This window comes from Garra rufa, chromosome 6 (genome assembly GCF_049309525.1).
Source record: "Garra rufa chromosome 6, GarRuf1.0, whole genome shotgun sequence".
NCBI classification, from domain to species: domain Eukaryota; kingdom Metazoa; phylum Chordata; class Actinopteri; order Cypriniformes; family Cyprinidae; genus Garra; species Garra rufa.
Window position 1 is genome coordinate 10,884,444 of NC_133366.1, and position 17,553 is coordinate 10,901,996.

Genomic DNA, 17,553 nt, shown 5'->3' on the forward strand with positions numbered 1-17,553 from the left:
CAAAGTCAAAGAATGTTTAATAATACTTAATCTGAGGTGAAATAATTTTATTGTTCTGGAAAAAAATAGATAAAACAATATATTCCATTTGAAAGCTATAAAAGTAAATATACTTTACTAAAATAACAATGCATCGGTAGCCACTAAGAAGCCCTTGTTTGCATACATTGACAGAAAGGAATAAGTTGGATAGAAACACTTCTTTATATGACCTTCCATCAAGTACAAACAAATACATCTCATGCAGCTAGATGCAAACACCTCAGGCCACAGCAAACACCTTGCTGCGGTCCCTGACGGTCCTGTATTGTCCACCATATTTGAAAACCACTCAGATCCATTTTTAATAACAACCCAACATTAATGCTCCATTCGGAAAGAAAATGCGAGTAGAAAACAAATCCCCTTTTACAGCATATGACCTTCCTGTGAAACAACAGGAGGGATTAAAAAAGCGGCAATGGATTGACCGGAAGAAGAACGCAGCTGTTAGAATATTCACATTTGTTGGATTAAAACATAATTAAAATCCCGTTACTAGTACACATACATCAACCAGTAGTTATTGCTGGATTTGTTCCTCAACGAAATCTCAACCGTTGTCACTTGAAATATCCGCAAGGTTAATTAAAATATTTCAGAAAAGCAGCTTCGGCGTTCACCCTGGGCATGGCATGCTCATGCATGCCTATCATTAATAAGAGACATTTTTATGCTAATGGCTTGCTACTGTACATAAAAGGAAAACCAGTGGAATGGAAAATGCATAACGTCCAATCTGAGCATGGACTGAATTGGTAAAGCTCGGAAACAAAAACAGATTATTCATCAAGTTAAATCCCTTCGAAGTATTGCGGGGGTGTCCAAATCTATTACTGGAGGGCCACTGTCCTTAGCTGAATGATCACCTGAACCAAATCTAATCTAGGTTTTCAGGACTATGTAAATCTTCCAGGCAGGTGTTTTTGGGACAAGTAGGAGCTAAACTCTGCAGGACATTGGACCTCCAGGACTAGGTTTGGACATCCCAAATGTATTGGGCCTGAAAATTCTTTTCGGTGTACTTTGCTGATGGGGCTGTGCTATCTCTAACTTCTTGATCCCGGACAAGCTCCTGATTTGTAGAGTTGCGATGGTTCTGTCTGAATGGAATTAATCACTCAAATATGGTCAATAATGAGTATCCAATTCTATTCCTGGATTGCCTCTGTCCTGCAGAGTTTAACACCAACCCATGCTGAATGAACACCTGAACCAAATCTAATCAAGGTTATCAGGACTATGTGAATCTTCCAGGCAGGTGTTTTTGGGACAAGTTGGAGCTAAACTCTGCAGGACATTGGCCCTCCAGGACTAGGTTTGGACATCCCAAATGTATTGGGCCTGAAACTTCTGTCCAGTGTACTTTGCTGATGGGGCTGTGCTACCTTTACCATTTTGATCCCGGACGAGCCCCCGATCTGTAGGGTTGCGATGGCTCTTTCTAAAGGGATTAAAGGAACACTCCACTTTTTTTGGAAATAGGCTCATTCTCCAACTCCCCCCGAGTTAATAAGTTGAGTTTTACTGTTTTGAAATCCATTCAGCCATTCTCCTGTTCTGGCGATATCACTTTTAGCATAGCTTAGCATAGATCATTGAATCCTATTAGACCAATAGCATCACATTCAAAAATGACCAACGAGTTTCCATATTTGTCCTATTTAAAACTTGACTCTTCTGTAGTTGTACTAAGACCGGTGGAAATGCAAAGCTTCAATTTTCTAGGCTGATAAGATTAGGAACTACACTCCCATTCCGGCATAATAGTCAAGGAAGTTTGCTGCCGTAATAAGGCTGAAGCAGGAGCAGTAATACCACGCAGCACATGTGCAAATGCTAAACCAGCTGGGAACTCATTTCTGATAATACTCCGCCTGCTTCAGCCATATTACGGCAGCAAACTTCCTTGACTATTACGCCGGAATGGAAGTGTAGTTCCTAATCTTATCAGCCTAGAAACTCGCAGCTTTGCATTTCCACCGGTCTTAGTACACGATATAACTACAGAAGAGTCAAGTTTTAAATACAACAAATATGGAAACTCGTTGGTCATTTTTGAACACGATGCTATTGGTCTAATAGGATTCAATGATCTATGCTAAGCTATGCTAAAAGTGATATCACCAGAACAGGAGAACGGCTGAATGGATTTCAAAATGGTAAAAATCAACTTATTAACTCGGGGGAAGTTGGAGAATGAACCTATTTCCAAAAAAAGTGGAGTGTTCCTTTAATCACTCATATATGGTCAATAATGAGTTTCCAGTTCTATTTTTGGAAGGCCTCTGTCCTGCACAGTGTAACACCAACTCTAGTTGAATGAACACCTGAACCAAATCTAATCAAGGTTTTCAGGACTATGTGAATCTTCCAGGCAGGTGTGTGGGACAAGTTGGTGTTAAACTCTGCAAGACACTGGCCCTCCAGGACAAGGTTTGGACATTCAGAATGTATTGGGCCTGAAACTTCTGTCTGGTGTACTTTGTTAATGAAACTGAGTTACCTTAACTGTCTTCATCCCGGACGAGCCCCCGATTAGTAGGGGTTGCAATAACTCTTTTTTTTTTTTTTTTTAATGGGATTAATTACTCATATATGGTAAATAATGAGTCACTGATGGGCATTTCATATACTTTAACTAGTAAATTTGTTCCAAATTTGTTTACTTCCTTCCAGAAATTCAAAATAGCAAAATAGCAAAATAACAGGGGTGTTCAACCTTGCTCTTGCAGAAGAGTTGCGTTCCAACACACTTGCCTGTAATTTCTGGTTGATCTGAAGACTTTGATTAGCTGGTTTAGGTTAGGGTTGGTGCTAAACTCTGCCAGACAGTGACCTTCCAGGAACAAGTTTGGACACGCCTAGCAAAATAATGTGGTCTAGACCAGGGGTTTTCAAACCTGTCCTGGAGCCTCCCCTGCCCTGCACATTTTGTATGTCTCCCTTATTAGGCACACCCAATTCAGGTCTTGCAGTCTCTACTAATGAGCTGATGATTTGAATCAGGTGTATTAGATGAGAGAGACAAGCAAAATGTGCAGGGCAGGGGAGGCTCCAGGACAGGTTTGAAAACCCCTGGTCTAGACAAAAGCAACCTAAGATTGGACACCCTAAATGTATTCAAACTTGAACTGTCTGTCCGATGTACCGTGCTGATGGGGCTGTGTTACATCTACCATCTTGATACTCTGATTTGTAAGGTTGCGATGGCTCCTTCTGAATGGGACTGATCATCCATATATGGTCAATAGTGAGTGATTGATGGGCGTTTCATATATTTGAACCTGATTAGCTGGTTCGTGTTTTTAATTAGGGTTAGAGCTAAACTCTGCCGGACAGTGGGCCTCAAGAAACAGGTTTGGACACCCCGTATCCAATCTTTCTTCTGGAGAAGAGTCGAGTTTTGTTCAAACCAGTTCCAAAACACTTGCCTATAAGCTTCTTAATTAGCTGGTTCAGGTGTGTTAAATTAGGGTTGCAGCTAAACTCTGCAAGATAATGCCCCTCCAGGAACAAGTTTGGACACCCTTAGCTAAATAACATGGTCTAGACAGGAGCAACCTAGGTTTGGACACCCTAAATGTATTGGGCCTGAAACTGTCTGTCCGATGTACTGTGCTGATGGCGCTGTTTTCTCTACCATCTTGATTCCGGATGAGCCCCGATTTGTAGGGTTGCGATAGCTCTTTCTTAATTGGATTAATCACCAATATATGGTCAATAAAGAGTGATTGATAGGCGTTTCATATATTTTTACTAGGCAATTTGTTCCAAATTTGTTTACTTCCTTCCAGAAATTCAAAACAGCAAATAACAGGGTTTCCAATCCTGCCCCTGAAGAGACATTGAGTTTCCAACCAGTTCCAACATACTTGCTTATAAGTTTCTAGTTGATCTGAAGACCTTAATTAGCTTATTCAGGTGTGTTAAATTAGGGTTGCAGCTAAACTCTGCAAGATAGTGCCCCTCCAGGAACGGGTTTGGACACCCATAGCTAAATAACACGGTCTAGACAAGAGCAACCTAGGTTTGAAAAACCTTAAATCTATTGGGCCTAAACCTGTCTGTCTGGTGTACTGTGCTATTGGGGCTGTGTTATTTCTACCATCTTGATCCCGGACGAGCCCCCAATTTGTAGGGTTGTGATGGCTCTTTCTCCATGGGATTAATCACCCATCTAAGGTCAAAAATGAATGATTAATAGGCGTTTCATATATTTTAACTAGTAAATTTGTTCCAAATTTGTTTACTTCCTTCAAGAATTTCAACATAGCAAAATAAAGGGGTATCCAATCTTGGTCCTGGAGAAAAGTTGAGTTTTGTTCCAACCAGTTCCAAAACACTTGCCTGAAAGCTGCTTAATTAGATGGTTCAAGTGTGTTAAATTAGGTTTGGAGCTAAACACTGCCAGACAGGAACAGGTTTGGACACCCCTAGCAAAATACCGTGGTCTAGACAGAGCAACTTATCGGTTTTAAAATCTGATTCAAAAACAATTACATTTACAAAATATATCAAATAAGTCAAATTAATTTATTTAGCAACAACTCAATCCTAATCTTATAATTTATTTTTGTCATTTAAAAAATAGAAATTTTTATAACCAAAAAGCAAACAAACAAAAAACGGTGCACATCTCAAGATTCAACCAAATAAGCAATTCAGAGTCAGTCTGTAAAAATAAGAAAATAATAGATTTACTCGTATGAGATTCAGAATGTGCTCGTCTGTGGTAAAATTAATGCAAGAGCAGCGTTCGTTTCCATTTCTCCACAGGTTTAAAGTGCAGTGTCAGCATACAGAAAAGCCACCTCTGTAGATCCCGCTCAGACCAGACTGAAGCCCTCGTACTGCTCCACGGCTTGCGTGAGCCGGTGCCGCAGGGTCTCTTTGGTCTGGTAGCAGGGCATGTCCAGCATGTTATAGCAGGTGTGGGCTACAGGAAGGTAGTGCTCTTCCGCAGCAGTGGATTGGATGACGATGCGTAGACTGGCCATGCCGTGGATGGGAATGCGGTCACTGCCTGTCAAAAACACTGTGGGAAGACAAAAACACTTATTTGGTCTGCAATGTCAGGGGAAACCTGTGGAGAAAAACGTGACTGGGCTAGTTTTAAACAGCAGTTGGGCTGGATTTGTTTCACAGACCTGGCAACCCTGCAGCACATGAAAGCAAGCGGCATTCTGTGAAATTCTGTGAAAAACTTGGTGTTGGTGCAAAATCTGCATGGGGGAATGTTTCTCCCTTATGTGAAATTCCAGATTGCATGGATTCCTTTGAAAATGACTGGAATTTCACCATGAGCAATGGTAAACGTGCCCCGAGTAATGTATTATTAATTTTACATTAACATAGCGATTTTATTTCTAATTGCCTTATAAAAATTACCAACAAATACAAATAATTCTACAAATTTTTTTGTTCATAAGGTGATAAAAACCAAGATTATTACAGCTAAAAAATATTATTAAAATAAAAAATACTGAAATAATAACTGAAATACATTTAATTTGAAGCACTAAAATTACTAGGAAAAAATAAATAAATAAAAATAAAAACTAAACTATATTTAAAAAACTAATACAAATGACAAAAACACAAAATTACTAAAACTACTAAAACTAAAACTATAATTTAACTAAAAATATAAAAAATAAAATCCAATAAATTAATAATATAAATAATACTAAAATAACATTGGACAAAACCTTACTGACCAATAAATTAAGCTCAAGGGTCACATGTCCCAAGCCTCCATTTCATAGAGCAACAGCTGATGTTAATGCATCAAAATGTGTTTTGACAGCCAACACCAAATGAAGAAGAATCTTGTTTAGAAGAGCCATAGTAAACTCTTTTGCACGGCTGCTACTAATGGAATCCATCCAAACCTTCAAGTAAGGTGTTTTATAGTGTAGTGTTTGGATTTCATCATACTCCCATCTGCAGTTTATAAAGAATAGCAGACCGGAGTTGCACAATATATAGTTCTGGTGTGCATTTCAGTTTCATGCAGCAAAACAAATAACGGAATAGGTTTGTGTTTTCTTTTGTATTTTTGTTTTACTCTTGGTTTGAGCAGGTCTTTAGACTAGCTTTATACTTAGACAGTTTTATATAAAATATTCAATAGCACCAACCATTACACAGTTGTCTCTCACTTACATAAAAACTGTTTCTTTTTCTCCAAGGGAAACTCATGAAACACCTCCCAAAACATCTTAACTGTTGGGTGGGATGCAGAGAACTCGCCCTTGTAGGAAGCATTCTTCAAGGAAAAAAAGAATAGATGCAAAGCCATGAAAAACAAGGCATTTTGTATATAAATAAAATATTGAAGCACATTTGTATGAAACGTGTCCCACCTTCTCCATCTCCTCCCAGTTGTAGTTGTTGTTGCCCACCACCATGGCCATGAGTTCAGACGGCTGGAAAAGAGAGAGAATCTCCCCACCACAGACCTTCAGGAAACCGCTGGAGAAGGCCGAATACTGCTCTTGTACTGCGTCACTGAAAACATACTGCAGATACGCCTGAACAAACTCTTTCCTAAAGACCAACACAGAAAAGATTTTATTAACACTCTATTTCTCAAAATGCATGTTTTTTTTGTAGTACTGACCTGAGTAAGAGATTTCACGTAAAATACATTTGCATACAGTCCACTAGAGAAAATAATAATTTAATTTATAAAAATGACCCTGTATTCTTAATACTGTGTTGTTACCTGAATGTTTACTGACAGTTGTTTATGATCCCTTGTTCATCCTGAACAGTTAAACTGCCTGCTGTTCTTTAGAAAAATCCTTTAAATCCCACAAATTCTTTGGTTTTTCAGCATTTTTGTGTATTTGAATCCTTTCCAAAAATGACTGTGTGATTTTGAGATCCATCTTTTCACACAAAGGACAACTGAGGGACTCATATGCAACTATTACAGACTATTCAAATGCATACCGATGCTCCAGAAGGAAACACAATGCATTAAGAGTGGGGGGTGAATTTGAAGATCAGGGTCAATTTTACCTACTTTGTCTTCTGGGAAACATGTAAGTATCTCTTAAAGCTTTTGAAGTACTAAAGAAGCAGTACTAAATAAAAAAAAAATGATATTTAGGCAAAATAAGAAAAATGTACACATTAATTATGTTCAAAAGTTTACACCCCCACCCCACCCCCGGCTCTTGCATATTTTTTCCTTCAGAAGCATCAGTGAGTGTTTGTACCTTCTGTAAGAGTTGCATGAGTTCCTCAGTTGTTCTCAGTGTGAAAAGATGGATCTCAAAATCATACAGTCATTGTTGGAAAGGGTCCAAATACACAAAAATGCTGAAAAACCAGGGATTTTGTGGGTTTTGAGGATTTTTCTGAAGAATAGCAGACAGTTTAACTGTTCAGGACAAACAAAGGAACTCATGAACAACTATCACTAAACAAAAAAAAGTATTATAAATACTAAAGTATTAGTTTTAAAAAGTATTAAAGTTTAAGTATTATTTAAGTGTATGTAAAATTTTGAACGGTTATTTTTATAAATTCAACTATAATTTTTTCTTGTGGGTTGTATGTAAACATCTTTTATGTGAAATATCTTTTTCAGGTCAGTACTAAATAAAAAAATAACATGCATTTTGTATAATCCCTCTTATTTTGTTAAAATAATTAACATTTAGCAGATTCTGCAAGGTGTATGTAAACTTTGGACTTTAACTGTATATATTTACACAACAGTTCTTTCTGATCCTCAAATCTGATTGGCCGAGAGGAGTGCGATATTCTAGTGACATCGGAACTTTAAATGTTTAAAATCCACTATAATATTCTAAATAATACAGTGTTTGTTTCAAAGAATGTAGAATTAAACATTTTAGGCCTCAAATATGTGTTTACACCATAGTAGTATTTGTTGTATTGCTTTTACACAGTTTTATTTTATCATCGCATTACAGTCATTTGATAAAGATAATAATAATTGTTATATAATGATAATTCCCATTAAATGAAAAAAGAAAAAATCTGTAAAAATACTGCACAAAAAAATTATCTAATGTAATCACAGAGTAATGAAAAAAAGAATGCATTACTAAATTCTCTTAAACTGATTTTGTGGACCCAAAAACAGGCTTTTATTATTTCTTTATTTTAATTTTAATGTGACACAAGAAACAGATCATGTCATTTACCATTCTTGGCGTATCTGGTTAGGACATTATGTTCGAGTTGACCTATTATTAGTTAATATCATCAATGATTCCACTACATGCCACTGAAAGGGAATGCTGAATTATGCTAGCTAGTCAACAGTTTGTAAAATCTCCCATTTAGGATCAATAAAGCATATCAGATGAAGGTAATCCAGTGCACATATTCACATGCGCTTGTGCACCAGACCAAATGAATTAAGATTGATAATCTGAGCTGGGCTAAAGACCTGTAATCTCTTCAGGAGGTCATATATCAGCGTCAGGTCTGCTGAAGTACGTGATCTGAGTGTGTGTGTGTGTGTGTGTGTGTACCTGGTATTCATCACATTGTGGGGACCAAATGTCCCCACAAGGATAGTAATACCAGTAGATTTTGACCTTGTGGGGACATTTCTCAGGTCCCCATGAGGAAACAGGCTTATAAATCATACACAATGAGTTTTTTTGATGAAGTAAAAGTGTGCACAATCTCCTGTGAGGGCTAGGTTTAGGTGTAGGGTAGGTGTAGGGCCATAGAAAATACGGTTTGTACAGTATAAAACCATTACGCCTATGGAATGTCCCCTTAAAACATATAAACCCAACATGTGTGTGTGTGTGTGTGTGTGTGTGTGTGTGTGTGTGTGTGTGTGTGTGTGTGTGGGAACGGGCCTTGATCTGAGCTCAAGATGACTGGCCTTCTGCCTAATCTTACCGTCAGACAGCAGGACACACACAGACACACATGCAAATAAAAGACACACATGTACATTCCAAACAAATACATTTTCTTAAACTATTTTCCTTTTCATAGACTCTCTACTTAATGTTTGTCCTAAACTATAACCTTGAATGCAGCATTAATTCTTCATGCATTACAATTGTATGTGCATTCACACATGTTTTGTTTGGATTTGTGTGCTGTCCCATCTGTTCCTGCAGCTTCTGAAACCTTGCAATTTTGTCCCCGCTGACAACACACACACACACACTGAAATATGGAGCACTGGCAAGAACAACATGACCTTTATTTAAAGAGACACACACACCACAGACTAACATTCGCACCTGTTGGTCTTGTCCACGGCGATGGTCTTCCCGCCCTGTAACAGCTCTTTAACCTCCGTGATCCCATAATACTCTCTCGTGATCTGTGGAAACAGTTGTCACAATTTGTCATTGAGCATTTTGGCTTGACCAACACAAGCGAGCCTTCATTACCTTCATATTTGTGTACAAATAGCTGATACATGCTTTAAAAAACTGCTGATTCACATTCTTAACAGGGTTGGGTGATAAATTGAATATTTAAAGCATATCCCCTTTATTCTTCAATGCGCTTGTTTAGACTGGAAGCCAGACCCATTTACAAATGGATACTATTAAATGAAGCAACATTGTGAATATCCAGTAATATTAGAGTTCTATTTTGAGTAGCTGTTTTACAAAAACAATTTTCACTCAAGAATAAGAGTGTTAAGTTAACACTTAAGTTAAGTTCTTGTTTAAAACTCATTCATAAAATTTGTAATATTTTTGAAACTGTTTTTTTTACATTCTATTATCATTTATCAATATTTTGAAATAGCTTTCATGTTATATTATTAGTTTTCATTTCAATTTTTGTGTTCATTTTAGTTATTCTGTTATAGTCAAAATGTTTTTTAGCTTTGATTTATTTTTATTTCAATTTATTTTAGTACTTTAACGTAACTTATTTTAGTTATTTATCTACAAAATGTCTAATTTTCATTCATTTTCACTTTTAAAATAAATGTAATACCTGTATTATTTAAGTGTAAGTTGTAAATTTAATATTTGTAATTTCTATAATTTTATGGGTTCAAAAACCATTTTTCACAAAACACTAATGTTGAAAGTCCTATTAGCTACAGATGAGTTTTATATTATGAAATATTATTTTATTACTAAATATATTTAACTAAACATTCCTGTTTGTAGTCATGTATTGTTATATTCTTACATATAACTAAATATTGTTGTTACATATAACAATAAATATTTGTTATTTTGATTTTTTTAATTACCAAAATATTTTTTTCAAAATAAGTTTTAGTTTTAGTTAATAGTAAAAAACTGATTGATTTGGAAAGTCCAAATAATACTAAATATTTTATATTTGACTAAATATTTGTAATTATGATATATATATTTTTTTATTAATGACCAAAAATTATTATAAAATACTGATTTGGAAAGTCCTATTAGCTACAAATCAGTTCTATTTTATATTATTAAATATTATTTTATTACTAAATATGATACATTTGATTAAATATACATGTTGTGTAAATATTGCTGTTTGCTATCATGTATTGTTTTATTGTTACATATGACTAAATATTTGTAATTTTTATTATTTTATTTTTTTCAATTACCAATTTTTTTTTCATAGTTTCAGTTTTAGTTAACAATAAAAAAACTGTTTTGGAAAGTCCTATTAGCTTAGCTACAAACCAGTTCTATTTTATATTATGAAATAATATTTTATTACTAAATATAATATATATTGATTAAATATACATGTTGTGTAAATATTACCATTTGCTATCATGTATTGTCACATTGTTACATAAGACAAAAATATTTTTACATATGATTAAATATTTGTCATTTTTATTTAATTTTTTTTTTTTTTTTTCAATTACCAAAAACGATTTTTAACAGCATCAGTTTTAGTTAACAATAAAAAATTCTGATTTGGAAAGTCCTAAATATAAATATAGCTGTTCTCCGATAATGTGTTGCTATCTTGTTACATGAGACTAAATATCAGTAAATATTAATTTATTGTAAAGTCTTAAGTGTTTTTTTTAGTTATTAGATGATTTTTAATTTTAATATAAACTTTCAATAAAAATAGCAATTTTATGAGCAAGTTCAGACCCAATACTGTCAAAAGCTTGGAAAATAACTGTTTTATTTTTATCACCCATCCCTAATTCTAAATCATAAACCACAAAAGCATCTGCTGAATGTCGTTTCATCATCCAACAGGAAATACTGACGGGACATATGGCAAATGAGCAAATGCTCTTCATCTTCCAGATGTAAAAGCGCACACATCAAATATTGTCTTGGCAGCATGTGTGATGTCAAGGATAGGTTCAGTTAAATTAGTTTATTTACTAAAACACTTGGGAACTTCTACATAATATGAATTATAGATTTCAGGGATATTTAATCTATTAATGTGGTCTAATTTGAAGGCTCGTGTTTATTTTGGTGTCCAGAAACTTACTGCAAAGTTTAGACAGAAGGTCTCCTCCACATCGCCTTCATACTCCAGCAGCTGATGAAGACTCCTGCACACAGATGAAGATTTCATGAAAATTTGGAAAGTGTTCTCAATGTCTCTTTTTATCTCTAGAGTCATCGACAGGCATTTAATTGTCTTTTTTCTCCTGTTAATCGCAGCTAAGAGCTCACCAGCTGCAGGGTATAAAAGCAAACCCCTGGCTTACCTAAGCAGGACAGAGGCCACACATCATCTCCTACTTTTAACAAATGACAGTTTTCTCCCTATGACTCTATAAACAGCATATAAATCATGATGTTTGCAGGGTTTTTACATAAGCAGCCTGTCCAAGTCAGAAAACAGATTAAAGTGAGGTCTCAAACAAGAACCAGAGCATGTTTATAGCTAGTTGCATGAATATATTTAGTTTACATTTAAAAGAAGAACATTTAAAGGTAACTTCAATGCCCTTGAGTACTGAGGTTTGTTTGTGCCATAGGACTGCAAGCAAAAAAAAAAAAAAAAAAAAAAAAAAAATTGTGATTTAAAATCTAAAGTATATGCATCATATAATGTATCGTAAGGCTTACAAAATTTACAACCCACATGTATTAAAAATGCAACTGCAATAAATATAAAAATGTCACTATAACAATAGATGGCCATTAGAAATGTAATGTTGTTTTTTAAATTAATTAAATAAATTTTAAATTAATTAACATTTTAACATTTTAACAATATTAATTATAGTGCTGGGCAATGATTAATCACGATATATTGCATCCAAAAAAAAATTGTGTACATAATATATGTGTTAGTACTGTGTATATTTATTATAAATATATACTGAAGAAAAATAGGCTATGTTTATATATTAAATATATTCATATATAATATATACATGTAAATATTTTCAACATATACACTGCATGTGTGTCTTTATATATACATAAATATGCACAGTACACCCATATATTATATAAACAAAAACTTTTATTTTGGATGCGATTAATCATGATTAATTGTTTGAATAGCACTAATTATAAAAAAATATATATTTTATGACTAAATAATAATTTTAGTAAAATGACAATATTTTAAGACAAACATAGAATATATTTAATTAAATATATGTTTTGTAAATATTGCTGTTTTCTACATATGTATTGTTGTACTGGTACATAAATGAGTAAATATTTATTTAGTGAAAAATCCGAAGTTTTTTATTCTAGTTCTTGCATTAATTTTTCAAATACAATATTTCAATAAAAAATAGCAATTTAAAAAGCAATTTCGAAGATAAAATTGTCAAAAGCTAGAAAAATACTGCAATATTAATTGTTTCTTTTTTTTCACTACCACTAATTCTAAAACGTATCACATAAACTTAATTAAAATAAATGTTCAAATATTTGAATGTGAAAAAATGTAAAACTTTTTAAACACAAAACATAAAAAAAAACTAAAGTAAGGGACAAACAAATTTAATAAAATAAATTTAAAATCTAGAATTATATCATCCTTGGTCTGTTTGTATACTTGGAACAGGTTGCTTACGGCTATCCTGAAGTAAAATAAAGTAGAAGCTGAGGATCCTTTTCAATTTGATGTTGCTGTAAATCTCTGTGTTTGTTCCTGAGCTGTTGATTAGATTAAAACCTTCCACGGATGAATCCAACAATGTGTCAAACACATCCAACTGAGTGGAAACCAATTAATCCTTGATGCCTTTAAACACATTACCACACATTTAAATCACCCACCATGGGCAGCTGTGCAATATTTGCTGATGCTGGTCTTAAGAAAGTTATAATTGCCAGGTCGAGGTCTGCTGATGGCTGCTTTCATAAAATGACATGACTCAAAAGTATGTTGGGTACAGCCTTGAATCCACAAACCGAAAACACGATTATAGACTTGAACTGGCCATCAACTCTGGGGCTAGATTGTGTACTTCTGCAAACAATTAGTGGTCTGATGGTGACTCACAAACTCGAGCGGTTCAAAAAGCTTTTTGGGTGGCTTTTAATTAACGTTATATAAAAAACAACCTGTTTATGTAACGCAGTGGCAGAGGACACCGAGCGTAGGGCGAAAAATTAGACAAAACGGTTCCTCTTCACTGGTCTGTGCAGTCCGTTTAGGACTTCGATTTCTCAGTAAAGCCTCGGGGGTCACAGGAAGTCCATTGATTTGGTCTAACGAGGACTGTGATACAGTGGTCTGCACCGCATCTGTGGGAGGCCGAGCTGATTTGATTAGCAAGAGTGATGGCTTTTGGTGGAAAAACAACATGTTGCCTACAAGTGCTAAGTAGTACAAGTTTAGATTAAGATAGGGCTATTTTTGAACAAGCTGGATCCAGCACCCCTGGATTTGGATCCTGTGCCAATTATTTTAAAGGAGACCGATTATACCCCTTTGTACAATAAGTAATATGAATCTCGGGTGTCCACAGAATGTGTCTGTGAAGTTTCAGCTCAAAATACCCCACAGATCATTTATTATATCATTTTGAAAACGCCTATTTTGAGTGGAAGCAGAAACACACTGTTTTCGTGCATGCCTCTTTAAATGCAAATGAGCTGCTGCTCCCTACCTCCTTTTCCAAAATAGGGCTGTGCCTTTACAGCTCGTACCTCAGATACTCTGATTAAAAAAAAAAAAACATCTGTTTGGTTTTGTTTATCATGTCTATCGCACTGAAATTGCGCGTTTTAAATCTGACATATCATGAAAATCTGACTTTTTCCGTATTTAAGTGATATAATTGGGTCCCCAGTGCATCCACCATCACAGAAAATGTGAAAAAGGACAACCCATTAACTTCATTTTGGTAAGCCTTTTTCTGCAAGCTTGCGAAAAAACCAGCGCGTCAGATATTATTTTAAACTTTTGATATATGGATTTCTGAACGCACACATCCGAAGCATGCGTACAGAAAGCGGCTGTCACGTGGCATGTGAGTACTAAACTAAGTTCTCTTTCATGTCTTATTGTGCTTAAACTGTCAGTTACAAAAACAGTCGGTTATGTCTGTGAAGGTAAATAGCAGGGAAAGAAATCACATGTTTATATTAGATCTGTGTGGCAGCAGCGTAATATACTAGCCTGGGTGTCCCCATGCTGCCTTCCGCGCAGCGCGATTTTATTCACGCTGGAAGGCAGCATGGAAACCATGGACCAAATTTTCACCTCAGATAGGGAACCAATCACAGAACGGGGAGGGAGCAGCAAGACGATGACGCCTTCTATGCGACTCACCGAAGCAGTTTGTTTATAACTATGGATCCAGCATGGCAGCAAGTTATCATTCGATGCAGCCGTTCACATGTCGTGCCTAAAAACGCGTGGAAAACGCTAGGCGCGTCGCTTTCTCCTTTCCAAACCGCTCTGTAGCTTGCGCATGGAAAACACGAGCGCGTCGCAACCGTGTCGCTTCCATTATGTGCGTGCATACCGCGCGTCTACATTTGAAATAACGAACTTTAGCGCGCAAAAGACGCGACATGTGAACGGCCCCTTAGAAAGTGTTCTAAGTAGTTTAGAACGCAAGTTTATTTTGAAAAAAGAGCAACTTTTGGCGTTAAACCATCGCTCTGTATACGTCATCCGGTATGATTGAAACGATTGGCTATGAGCTACGCACAGGCGCATTTGATAGACATTCGTAGCGCCCAATAAACGGCTCTGGGCATTCGTAAACCACGCCTCAAATACGAGAAAATGAACATGTGGTTCCCAGACCACGAATCATGACGAAGTCATAACGTGGTCTGGTGTTAGCCAGGCTAGTAATATACGGTAAATAAATCAATAAATCCAATGCTTTCTTGCCTTCTCTGAGGCTGGGACTCTAAATACGACAGAACAGCTAGCATGCTTTGCTCAAACTTTCACCATAGTGTTAAAACTGGTACACAAAATGGTGGCGCCATGGGTGGAAACGTGCAGTTTAAGGGGCGGTAATATTATAAGAAGATCCCCTTTCTACATCACGAGGGCGAGCGAAATCTGAGCAGCTTGGTTTTTCACAAACTTGATGAAAAAGGCTTACAAAAACAAAGTTACTGGGTTGTCCTTTTTCACGTTTTCTAGGTTAGTAGATGCACCGTGGACTCAATTATAGCACTTAAACATGGATAAAGTCCCCTGATTCCCACCTGATATGGAGAGCTACAGCAGATTAGAAGACTTTTTTGTGAATTATAACTTAAATTCTGGTCTGTATGGACTGCTTTTATGTAATTTTGAACAACACTTTTGGATAAACAATCCAAAGTCAAAAGAAAAGTCTCATGGTTCATACCTTCCCTCTGTGGGTGAAAGCTCCCTCAGGTCATCCAGTGTGGGCGAAACGTTCAAAAGCTTCTTGTAGAGCACCAGGGGAAAGTGCAGGTCCACCACGGTGGAGTTATAGATGGCCAAACCACAAATGATCCCAATCAGATGGAACCAATTGTGCTCCACAAAACACTGCAATGTAAACAAACAGGCATGAGATACACATAAAAAAAAAGACTTTTGCATACTGACGTCACCAAGATTTTATCCAACAGCGCTAATTCCATTACGATCCTTTAATTATCCAAGAATGTTTGTCTACAAATGAGATCTCTCCAGCAGAGCAAGTAAATTAAACTCATTAAATCACGTGTAGTCCACATCTCAGTCTTGTTTTGTACACAGATGAGGTGTTCTGGAAGTCATCATGCCATATAGAAATCCAGCAGGATCATCATGTTTGCATGAAAACAGCTGAGCTGGCCCAGATCATCAAAATCACCAGGCTGATAAGATTATCTGTTGATGTCCTCATTCATGTGGCACTAAAGAGCACCTTTTGTAAGCCAAAACCAGGAAACAGGTTAGCATTTTAGCACTTAAATTCAATCGGTTTTTTGAAAGGGGCTTTGGGCCTGTGGTTAAACCAAGAAATGTTTTTTTTTTAATGTTTTTAAAGCTTTTACCTGTCTTGGAAAAGCTAACATGTGGCATAAACAGGTCTATAGAGGTTGTCAGGGACGTCATCATGCTCAACAGACAAACTCTTCTATGAACTGGTTGTTTTCACAGCCTTATTGTGTTTATAAAGGTACTCTTGCAAACTGTTCTAACTCTAAGGGAAAATGCTTTAAAAAAAAAAAAAAAACAGAAAGAGCTGTCGGAAGTTGCGCAACCATTGTGTAGTTTAGGCTTCAAAACTCATAAAAGTTGTGCTCATTTGTCATGATTATCATGATAAACAAAATATGTAAAAACTTTTTTTTGGTCACAGAGCTTACATTCTGCAATAATGCAAAAGCCAACTGAAATATCCTGTTGGGTTTTTGTTGAAGATGGGTGATGCCTGGTTGCCCCAACACATTTTATCCCATTAACTTATACAGTGAGGGAAAAAATTATTTGATCCCCTGCTGATTTTGTATGTTTGCCCACCGACAAAGGAATGATCAGTCTATAATTTTAATGGTAGGTTTATTTGAACAGTGAGAGACAGAATAACAAAAAATCCATAAAAACACATTTCAAAAAAGTTATAAATCGGTTTGCATTTTAATGAGTGAAAATTTGATCCCCTATCAATCAGCAAGATTTCTGGCTCCCAGGTGTCTTTTAGACAGGTAACGAACTGATATTAGGAGCACTCTCTTAAAGGAAGTGCTTGTAATCTCAGCTTGTTACTTGTATAAAAGACACCTGTCCACAGAAGTAATCAATCAATCAGATTCCAAACTCTCCATGGAAAAGACCAAAGAGCTGTCCAAGGATGTCAGGGACAAGTTTGTAGACCTACACAAGACTGGAATGGGCTACAAGACCATCGCCAACAGCTTGGTGAGAAGGTAACAACAGTTGGTGCGATTATTCGCCAATGAAAAAAACACAGAACAACTGTCAGTCTCCCTCGGTCTGGGGCTCCATGCAAGATCTCACCTCGTTGAGTTTGAATTATCATGACAACACTGAGCAATCAGCCCAGAACTACACCGAAGGATCTTGTCATTGATCTCAAGGCAGCTGGGACCATAGTAACCAAGAAAACAATTGGTAATACACTACGCCGTG

At 36.1% G+C, this 17,553-nt stretch overlaps 1 protein-coding gene across 1 annotated transcript in view; it reads right to left on the bottom strand.

Moving 5' to 3' along the window:
* Positions 1-32: 32 nt before the first annotated feature.
* Positions 33-17,553, bottom strand: part of herc3 (HECT and RLD domain containing E3 ubiquitin protein ligase 3) — a 42,233-nt gene continuing 24,712 nt past the window's right edge. The window contains exons 20-25 of the mRNA XM_073842464.1: positions 15,794-15,960; positions 11,488-11,551; positions 9,294-9,376; positions 6,408-6,591; positions 6,208-6,310; positions 33-5,077 (exon numbers count right to left, since the gene is read on the bottom strand). Of these exons, the coding sequence (XP_073698565.1) occupies positions 4,869-5,077; positions 6,208-6,310; positions 6,408-6,591; positions 9,294-9,376; positions 11,488-11,551; positions 15,794-15,960 (810 nt within the window). The 3' untranslated portion in view covers positions 33-4,868. The remainder of the gene's footprint in view (positions 5,078-6,207; positions 6,311-6,407; positions 6,592-9,293; positions 9,377-11,487; positions 11,552-15,793; positions 15,961-17,553) is intronic.